The sequence below is a fragment of the Lolium rigidum genome, chromosome 4 (genome assembly GCF_022539505.1).
Source record: "Lolium rigidum isolate FL_2022 chromosome 4, APGP_CSIRO_Lrig_0.1, whole genome shotgun sequence".
Taxonomy (NCBI): Eukaryota; Viridiplantae; Streptophyta; class Magnoliopsida; order Poales; family Poaceae; genus Lolium; species Lolium rigidum.
Window position 1 is genome coordinate 91,146,562 of NC_061511.1, and position 10,044 is coordinate 91,156,605.

A 10,044-nucleotide genomic window follows, 5' to 3' on the forward strand; every position below is an offset into this window, starting at 1 on the left:
TTGGCACCTTGGACTATTTTCTGGGCTTAGAGGCGACTTACAATTCAGGGGGCAGTATACTAAGTCAGCGCAAGTATGCCATGGATTTTCTACATCGTGTTAGCCTGGAGAATTGCAAGTCTACTACTACAACTATGGCAGTGACAAAACATCTTAGTCGAGAGTCAGGCACAGCTTTGGGTACTGATGATTCTTTCAAGTACCGTAGTGTTGTTGGAGGTCTGCAGTATCCTGATATATCATTTGCTGTTAACAAGGTGTGCCAGTTCCTTTCACAATCCACTGATGTTCATTGGGAAGCGGTGAAGCGCATTTTGAGATATATTAAGGGAACTCTAGACACAGGACTGAGGATACATTAGTGTTTTCACTGATGCTGACTGGGCAGGCTGTGTTGATGATCGCCGTTCCACTGGCAGCTTTGCTATCTTTCTTGGACCAAACCTTATTTCTTGGAGTTCAAAGAAGCAACCTACTGTTTCGAGATCGAGTACCGAACCAGAATACAAGGCATTAGCAAATGGAGCTGCTGAAGTTATATGGGTTGAGTCTCTGGAACTGTTCTCAGCAGGCGCATCCCCATTTTATGGTGTGATAATTTAGGGGCTACATACCTGACCGCAAATCTAGTTTCCCATGCTCGGACAAAGCACATTGAGATTGATTTCCATTTTGTGCGTGAGCGTGTTGCTTCTGGTGCTCTTCAAGTCAGGTTCATCTCTACTCGTGATCAGCTGGCTGATGTGTTTACAAAACCGGCCACTCGACAGATGCTAGACCGTGTAAAGTCCAATCTGAATCTAGTGTCTAGAAATTCAGATTGAGGGGGAGTGTTAAGATAGGCCTAGTGAATATCTTGTATAGGGATACATCTGTCTTGTACGTGTACAATTGTACCTTGTATCTTGTATGCTGATCATTATATAAAGGAGAGACACGTGAGGGCTTTGCCTCACGAAACCCTAAATCATAATTAATTCAAGCGTTAAACTCGTGTCTTAACATTCGTGCAAAAAATTATACTCCCTCCTTCCCATTTTAGGATGCATATTAGGTTTGGTTAAAGTCAAACTTTATAAAGTTGGTCTAACTATATATGAAAATAAATTAACTTTTATAATATCAAATACATATAATATGAAAATATATTTCATGATGATTCTTTTTATAAAGTTGGTCTAACTATATATGAAAATAAATTAACTTTTATAATATTAAATACATATAATATGAAAATATATTTCATGATGATTCTCTTTATAAAGTTGTTCTAACTATATATGAAAATAAATTAACTCTTATAATATAAAATACATATAATATGAAACCCGTTTTCTAAAAGGTGCGGGGGCACTCTCTGGTCGTACCGAGTGCCCACCTCTGTTCGTCGTCGGATGGACATCCTGTGGCTCACCAGGGGATAGCAGGACCAAAGACGTGAATCTCGTTCCCCTTCGTCTCTCCCAGTCAGGGCTCTTCTCATCCACTCGTTCCCCTTAATCCCCAGTTCCCCACTCCACAACCTCCGTCGGCTACCTCCCGACCTGCCTCCGTCGCCGCAACCCAGAACTCGAGCTCCGATTACCTCACCCGCCTCCCCTCAGGCTGCCTCTGATTTCCCGCCGCCGGGAGGACGCGGCCCATCTCCACACGCGCTGCAGGGCCCGTCCCCATGGCGCGCCTGGAGGGTTCCCATCTCCACACGCGCGCTGGAGGCCTCCATCCCCATGGCGCGACGCCTGTACGCCCATCTCCACCGCCCTGCAGGCCCCGTCTCCATGGCGCCACCTAGGGAGAACGCCCAGACTCCACAGGTGCTGCAGGCCCCCGTTCCCGTGGCGCGGAGCCGGAAAGGGCATCGCCCAACCGCGCGCCGTAGGCCCCCGCCTCCATGGAGACCATGGCGCGCCGCCGGGACGATGCCCACCCAGGGCACCGTCTCCGTTCGCGCCGCCGGGAAGGGCCTCGCCTCAACCGTGCGCCCCTTGGCCCTCTTTCATGGTCCAGGAAGTGGACTCGTCGCGATCTCATGTCGATGTATTTTTTTTTGGTGCATATGTGCATTTTCTTCTTTTTTCTACATCCCATCACTGATATTTTTCAATTTTTTTACATCCTCAATTGAAATCATAAGCACTAGTATTTTCTGGGATGTCTTTTTCATCTATTTTTTACATCTAGAACAATGGAATCAGTGGATTTTTTCTTTTTCTACATCCGAGATCTGGAAATAGTACTTTCCCCCATATCTAGAATTAAGAACAGTAGCTTCTCCAGATCTTTTTTTCTACATCCACGCTGACATTTTTTACATCCTCAGTTAGAATCACAAATACTAGAATATTTTCTGAGATGTAATTTTATGAAGTTAAACTTTAATTTCTTACATTCCACTATTTGTTCTGAATTTAAGGAATCAAAGGAGAAGATGGCAGATGCATTTACTTTTTATTTGGGTGAATGTATACATAATCAAGAGCACGCTTTTTCCTGTCATGAACTTGCCACGGAGTCGAGGAATGATACTGCATTCTATACATTTCGCGTGCAGACCTGGACGGTAGTAGGAGAGGAAATAGGACTTTCTATTTTTGGACCACCGGGGATGTTAAACTAATTTATTTCCTAATTTGGGTGGGGCACTCTGGTAGACTAACTAGTGCCATAGCACCGCGTAGCAACGTCCAATATGAAAATATATTTCATGATGATTCTAATAACATTGAGATAATGATGTAGATGTTGCTATAATTTTCTATATATTTAATTAAAGTTACAAAGTTTGACTTTGACCAAACATAATATGCATCATAATTTGGGAGAGAGGGAGTACATACTACTTTAAGGAACTTAGGGAGTAATAATTTAAAGATCAGCGCAATGTCTTCATCTATTTTTTTTCTTAATGACCATGTCATGCGACAAAATGATCATTCAAGAAAGAAATCAATCAACTATAGGATCCGAGGCAGTAACCTATGCATAAAATGCCACTAGATACCAATGTTCATATATAGTATTCCTTGTCAACCCTTCGTTCCTGAATAAAGTTGCTGGCCACTTTTCTCCGCAAGATCGTTAAGCGAGCTACACATGCAAGAGCAGGAAATGACCCTTACGGCAGCAAATTATTGTCTCCTCTGATGTGAACTGTGAAGCCAGGAGTCCATGCATATGGTAACTTGACAAGCAAATAATTTTGACCAAGTGAATGTACTACCTAGGCTCGAAATAAGTAAATAAACCTTCATGATGCATGAGTCTGAACTATTTAAGTATTGATCAATTATATATTTTTTACATGCTCTTAAGCAATGCTTTCCCGGAAATGCAAAGATATTGGCACGGTTCCAAAAAAAAAATTACATTGATGATCGCTAGATTTTGTACATCTCGATTTGATATGATGGTCATTTTCAGCGCAAATCTAATGATCCAATTTTTCATATCCTACCATTCTTACTGTTTTTTAGGCAATAGAAGTAAAACTTATAATTTTTAATCACGTGCCTTAGAAGAAGTTTTCTATTTGTTAACAGAGGTAACATATAAGCATATACATATTTATGAGACATTTTCGTTTATTTTCTACAAGTTAAATAATATGTTGATTCGTTATTAATACATATACATAGGATATCAAAGGCTATAGCTAGGGACACAAGTACTTCTTCCAAATTTCATAGTCACACAATTCATAACAGAAAATATATACTACTCCAGAAAATATTTTTGGAGTAATTTTCTACTAACATGCGTTTACAAAAACAAATGGTCCAGGATGCATGTTCACAAACCATGTCAATGCCTATAACGCGATATATTTAGAACCTGGCTCGCTGGGTGAGCATATATATAGCGTGATATTGCTCATAAACAGTATTTCTAGCTGTCTATTGATTTAATCGAGAGACGACTATATCAATCTAAGACACGCGAAACACAGAGAACAGTTCCATCATACACTGCTTGATTCTTTGTGTTTCTTAGGAATTACTGCAACTTTACTTACATATAGCTAGGTATATGTATATCATACATGCAGATGCACAGAAATATTTAGGACCTACATAGGATTAAGATGTATATGCAGCCATGCATGAAAGATGAACAGATAGTAGTCCGACCCACGCATTAGCTTATGAAAGAAACGAAAGTGTACCCATGACGGGATCAAATCAAATTGGAGTCTTTCCTTTATCCATGCCTAATTAAGCGCACTAGCAATCAAATTAAGCTACCTAATTAAACAGTGAACTCTTAAAACAAGTAGATCATCACAGTGATATGTGAAGCTGGAAACAAAGAAATGAAGAAGCAAAAGTGGGGAGCTAGAAACATAGCTAGCAGCTAGAAGGCCGGCGGTGGTGGCCGAAACGAGCCAAACACATCGTGCGGCGACATCTGACCGCCGCCGTTGGGCATCAGGTTCGGCGGCAAGTTGTAGAATGGCATTGAGGAGGGGTCTGGCAGTCCGGGCGGCGCACCCATCCCGCCATTTCCTCCGAGAGGCGGTCCCTCCGGCAGCTGCATCCCGTCTGACCCGGTGGGTGCGATGCCCCCCTCGCCAGGCTCTTCATCGGCGAGCGGAAGGCGCTCGTAGGTAGCGTTGGAGAAGGTGGCCGCGACGACCATGACGGGCCCAGACGCGACGAGCTCCCCGACGACCGTGCCTCCGACGACCTGGCCCTGGCCGCCGGCGAGATAGACGGCAAGACCGGTGGCCCCGGGCGGGCAAGGCGAGGGTAGAAAGGCGCCGGAGAGGGAGAGGATCTCGAAGCGGCCGTGAAGCGTGACGACGGAGCCGGGCGGCGCCGCGGGCTGGCGCAGGGTGACGTTGCCGACGACGCCGCTGCCGGAGAGCACGGAGACCCCGCGCTGGCGCCGGCGCGCGAACGTGGCGACCGCCTCCATGATGTCGGCGCCGCTGGCGATCTCGAGCACGTGCGAGCGCAGGGTGTTGGGGCTCTCCCGCGTGATGATGATCGGCGGCTTGGGCTTGTTCTTGGATCCAGCCGGCCTCCCTCGCGGCCGCCTGCCAGACGAAGAACCCCCTCCGCCTCCGCTCCCTCCGGATGCGCCCGGGGTAGGGGAGTTGTCGCCCGCGCCGGCAGTGGGGGAGTCCTGTGCGGCTCCGGACTCATCATCATGGTTGTTGCTCCCGCTGCTGTTTGGTGTGGTTGGTGCCTGGTCGCCACCTCCCATGGCACCGCCGCCGGGCGGGCCGCCGAACTGCGAGAGGTGGTTGCGGAGATCCATGCCGCCCATGCTCCCAGCCCACCACGCCATCGATCTCCTTGTCGCTCTCCTCGATCGTACTCACTGATTGGGCCAGGCAGGCAGCACCGTTAGAGCTAGAGCTTGAGAGAAGAAACAGAAGAGAGAAGGGATCTCATCCAGCTGAGTGGAGTTGATCTTTCTCTTTCTCTCACTCGCTGTTCCTTTCTGTCGCGGCTGCTTTTGGTGCTCCTTTTCTCTGTGGGTGTTGATTGGGAATATAGGGGAAGAGGGAGCTGAACCAGGTCTGCCTGCCTGCCGGACTGAGACTATAGTTAGCAGTACTGGCGCAAGTACTAGTACTTGGCTGGCATCTTCTTCTCTGGTTTGCCTTTTTTCTTTTCCTGGCCTTTTCCTCTTGCCCTCTTGGGAGCTTTCTTATGTAACCCTGTTGCTCCCTAGAGTTAGGGATATAGCTAAGCTAGGTTCTTCTCCCCTCTCCTCCCCTCCATTGTTGCTTGGACTGTGGAAGTAGCAAGTTCTCTACTGTAACATGTCTAGCTGGCTATATGAAGTGCAGTCAAGGGGAAGAAGGTTGAATTGATGATCTGATGGTGTTGGGGCAGATCAATTGATGGTCTAGGCATGCATGCACATGAAACTGACCAGTGAAGTTGGAGTAGATGGGGCAGGAAAGGCCGGAAGCTGGGGAAGACAGCTAGTGCACCGAAATCTGAGTTGACCAGGGACATAAAAGAAGTGTGTGTTCCATTTAATTACCCGGGCTAAGAAACCTTGACCCATCTCTATCGTGCTACATCTGCAGATTGCCGTGCTAGGACTAATAATTGAGTTAAATAGATCAACATGTCAGGTTCTCACGTTGAAAATGAAAGCTCAAAATAATACTATAGGTACCCCCAACAAGGCCATGGACGAGCAACAACACAGTTCAAAATCTGCCACACGATGCTAATTAAGATCGTCTGTGTATGCCTAGGACATTAGAGCAACTTCAACACGGCAATCCAAAACGAACACATTTAGCAGACATAAAATATGTTTGTTTTGATACGCTTGGATTGCAAATGCAGACGTCACCGAAAATGACTAGCCCATGTTTGTGTGGTGCACCCAAGGCGGCGACATGTTTCGTGCTCGTAATTTTTATTTATTTTTAAATTTTTTTGAATTAAAATAGTTATTGAAGTGGCGAAAACATGTACATGCATGTACACAAACTAGGGTTTCTCCCTTCAGTGTTGGCGCCTCATCTACTCGCCATTAGAGGGGAGGGAAACGATGGCCGACGGCGTTGCCACTACCACCGGTGCATGGTCCTCCCACAACGACCATGGGTCGTGCGGAGGCGGCGGTGGAGGTGCCTCTTGCGGCTCCATGTATGAAGTGCGGAGCGTCGTAGCTAGATCTGGCCAGCGGCTCCGCTCCTTCTGCTTGGGCTTTGTACAAGTCGTCTTCTAGCCCCATCACATTAAAAAGAAACATGTGGGCGATAGGTAGGTCAATGAGCGGTTCGCCCCGAGGTAAGACACGGTGGCCGGTGGACCGTGCGGACACTGTAGTTGTTTGACCATAAATCTAGCTCAAATTTATGATAAAATTGGCTGGGTCGAACGGATCTGCGGTGTTGGCCTTGTCCGCTCCGATCAAAACGAACATGTTAGAACGAAATGTTTCCCGCGTTGGAGTTGCCCTAGGTGCACTGACAACATGCTATGCGCACGCACGAGTGCATGAAAACATGTGGTTCTTGGCGCCCGGCCTCTCGCTTTCCCCTGTCCGTAATGCAAACTTTGTTCACCAAGTTTTACTCTACTACTTCTCTGTTCATGCGTGCTGTGTGCCCGTGCAAGGGTGAGGGAGACAGAAACGGGCGTGGGACAGAGAAACAGCAATAGTGCTGTTATAGTTTTTTCTCTTCCTTTCTAGGGAAAGGGAGAGTTGGGGGGGAGCGTGGGTGCAGCGGTGGTGGTGACATATCATATTGTTTCTTGTTCTAGGTGTCTGTGAGGAGCGGGGTGGGGGTAACGTGAGCGCGCATGGGGAACTGGGGGTTGGGATGGGGAGAGCAGGGCTGCACGAGCTCCTCCTCAATCTTGATGCTTTTTTTAAGCCACTCTCCATGGTTTTGACGAGGAGGAAGCGAGACTCAGCCGGCCGGTGTGCAGTGTGCGGGGCACTACCGCACCCAATGCCGGCCTGCCTGGATATTGTCGCTACCTTTGGCTCCGATCGAGCCCTCGGGAACGCCAGCGGCAACAACGACGCCGTGCCTCCCCGGGCGAGCGGTTTAGCGCCGAGATTCTTGGTCGCAGCCTTAATTTTATATTATTTTACACCATCTATTTGGCATTTACTAGTTCTAGATGAGAATTAGGGCATCTTCAGCTGTTCGATGTATTTTAGACATAATTTATGTCTATTTTAGTTCGTTGGCGTCAAACTGTTAATATGAAAATAACCTTGTTAGTATGCCTCCCTGCCCCAGGGTAATGACTATTTTTTTACCGTAAATGAGAGTCCAGTATGAGCCATGGATTACTTTTGTGTGGCTAGTACTGGCCGTGGCCACATGGGTCATGCGTTAATTAAGAAGGAGAGAGAGGGGTCATGTAGACCACACGATTGAGTGGACAACGCAGATGCATTCGCAACGCAAATTTAGTCCGTGTTTGTGACTCGGCGGATATTCCGGTAAGTTTGCGTCGGGCCATTGAGCTGGAGTGCATACCCATGTTTTGGATGCGCGGATAAAAACAGTCGACTTACGTCCGCTTGCGTCGGGTCACTTGAGATGCACTAAATTCATGCCCATTTAAGAGCATCTCCAGTCGCGTCCCCCAAATCGTTCCCCAAAGCAATTTGGGGTGCGCCGGACAAAAAAACGTTCCCAGCCGCGTCCTCAAAGCCTCTTTTTGTTCGGCGCGCCCAGATACGGTGTTCGGCGTCCTAAGCCCGTCCCCGCCCCACAGGGGACGCACCGGGGACGCCGCTGGGAGTGGCGGGGTCGACCCATCAGCGGCACAATTGAATTTTAACCTAACCGTCGCCTACCTCGCGACGGAAGTTATTGGCGCGCAGCGACGGTGCAGTTCCCGCAGAGGCGCAGGGAAGCGTCTCGTCGCCATCTACCTCTGCGTGTCGGCGTTAATGAGCGCCACCGCTCCCCCGCCTCCCTCTGGCCTATAAAAAGGGTCGCCTCTCACCGTGCCTCTCACACACAAACCCTAGCGCCTCTCTCCCCAACCCTAGCCGCCACCATCTCAAGAGTCGACGCCATGACTGGTAGAGGCAGAGGCCGAGCTCGCGGCTGTGGTCGTGGTCGTGGTCGTGGCCGCGGCCACGGCAGAGCTGCATGCTCGTCGTCGCCTGCGACGTCGTCGTCATCCTCATCGTCGGACAGGCGGGACGAGGAAGGCCCGTGTTGTTCGAGTTCATCGTCGTCCTCAAGGGCGACCCACACGGCATCCGGAGGCTGCGGACGTCTTTATATATTGCTTGTAAATATTCTCATTATATCTTTGCGGATAGTGGCGCCTCATCAAGATTTGGAAATGTTGACTCCTGTCGGCAGCCCCCGAGCCTCCTCGCTGAAAAGGGCGAGGATAGAACTTAGCGAGAAACACAACTTGGCCGGGAGTTCGACGGCTCCTCTCTTGGATGATGTAAGTACCCTTGCTGCTATCTTGTATTGCTTGTCAAGTTTTCTCGGCTCTGAACTTTTCTATCGTCTTTGTTTCTACAGCCCCTGTTGAAACACTTCATCAGTCTCGGTACTCAGTTTATTGGGTACCGTGACACTGTCGAAAGTTTGAAAGGTACACCTTTCTACCTTCTTTGTTTTTCATCAAAGAAATTATATTCCTGTCCATCTTATCACATTTGCCATGTTTCCTTCCGCTAGAGACTCTCGCCAAAGCTAACAAGCGTGCCGATGATCTCGCTCTCAAGCTAGAGCGGAGTGAAAAATCTCGCGAGAAGGCCGAACAAGACGCTGCCTCAGTTGGAGATCTTCGAAAAAGACTCCACCAAGCTGAAACTGCTTTGAGCAAGAAGACAACTCAACAGATTGCTCGTGAAGAGGATGTCATTGGCCGCCTGGAATTGCAGAATCGGCGTTTTCTCAGTAAGTTCACTGATCACTTTGCTCGAGTTTCTTCCAAGATTGCCTCTCCTTATACTTGTTGATAACCCGAACTTTGTTTCAGCAGGAAAAATGGGTCAGGATTTTGAACTTCAGGAGCCTGAAGGGGATCGTCTTCTTGACGCCCTTTCCCTCCTTGAAATTCACGGGGATCTGGCGCGCCGCAGTATTGCTGATGCACGGATCGCCTTTACGCGCCTCTTCCCCTACTTCTTCCCGAAGAAAACTCAGCCAGATATCTTCTCTAATCTTGCCAAGCGCTTCTTTCCTGAGGAGGATCTTGGGCTGAATTTCCGGCAGGAAAACTTGAAGATTGGCATTGAAGGTACCATACCTCTGGTTGCCGAAAGCCAGCAGAAAATCGACTAGGCGAAAGCTGGTGAAACGAAGGGGATAAACAAGGAGAGGTGGCAGTCTTTGATTAAGGCTGCCAAGCCGCACTCGAAGAAGATTCTCTCCTTCCTCGGATAGAAGCCAGCTGCTTCCTCCAGTTCCGCCAAGCCGGAGGTCAAGTAGACCAACTTACTCCTCCGTTTGCTATCTTTCTTTTGGTAGATTTCGATATCCTTATGATATACAACTATTTTCGTCGACTCACTGGGAGCTGACCTTTTGTAATGGACCCCTATTCTTGTAAATATCCCAACTTATCAATGAGAAGG

The 10,044-nt window shown here is 48.1% G+C and overlaps 1 protein-coding gene across 1 annotated transcript; it reads right to left on the bottom strand.

The window, feature by feature from the left end:
* Positions 1–4,350: 4,350 nt before the first annotated feature.
* On the bottom strand, positions 4,351–5,289 carry LOC124650032 (AT-hook motif nuclear-localized protein 20-like). Its single transcript, XM_047189599.1, has one exon. It carries the CDS (start codon positions 5,287–5,289, stop codon positions 4,351–4,353), a length of 939 nt encoding a protein of 312 aa, XP_047045555.1.
* Positions 5,290–10,044: the final 4,755 nt, after the last annotated feature.

Coding starts and splice junctions, on each gene's coding strand:
- LOC124650032 (XM_047189599.1), bottom strand. CDS start 5,289: ATGGCGTGGTGGGCTGGGAGCATGGGCGGCATGGATCTCCGCAACCAC.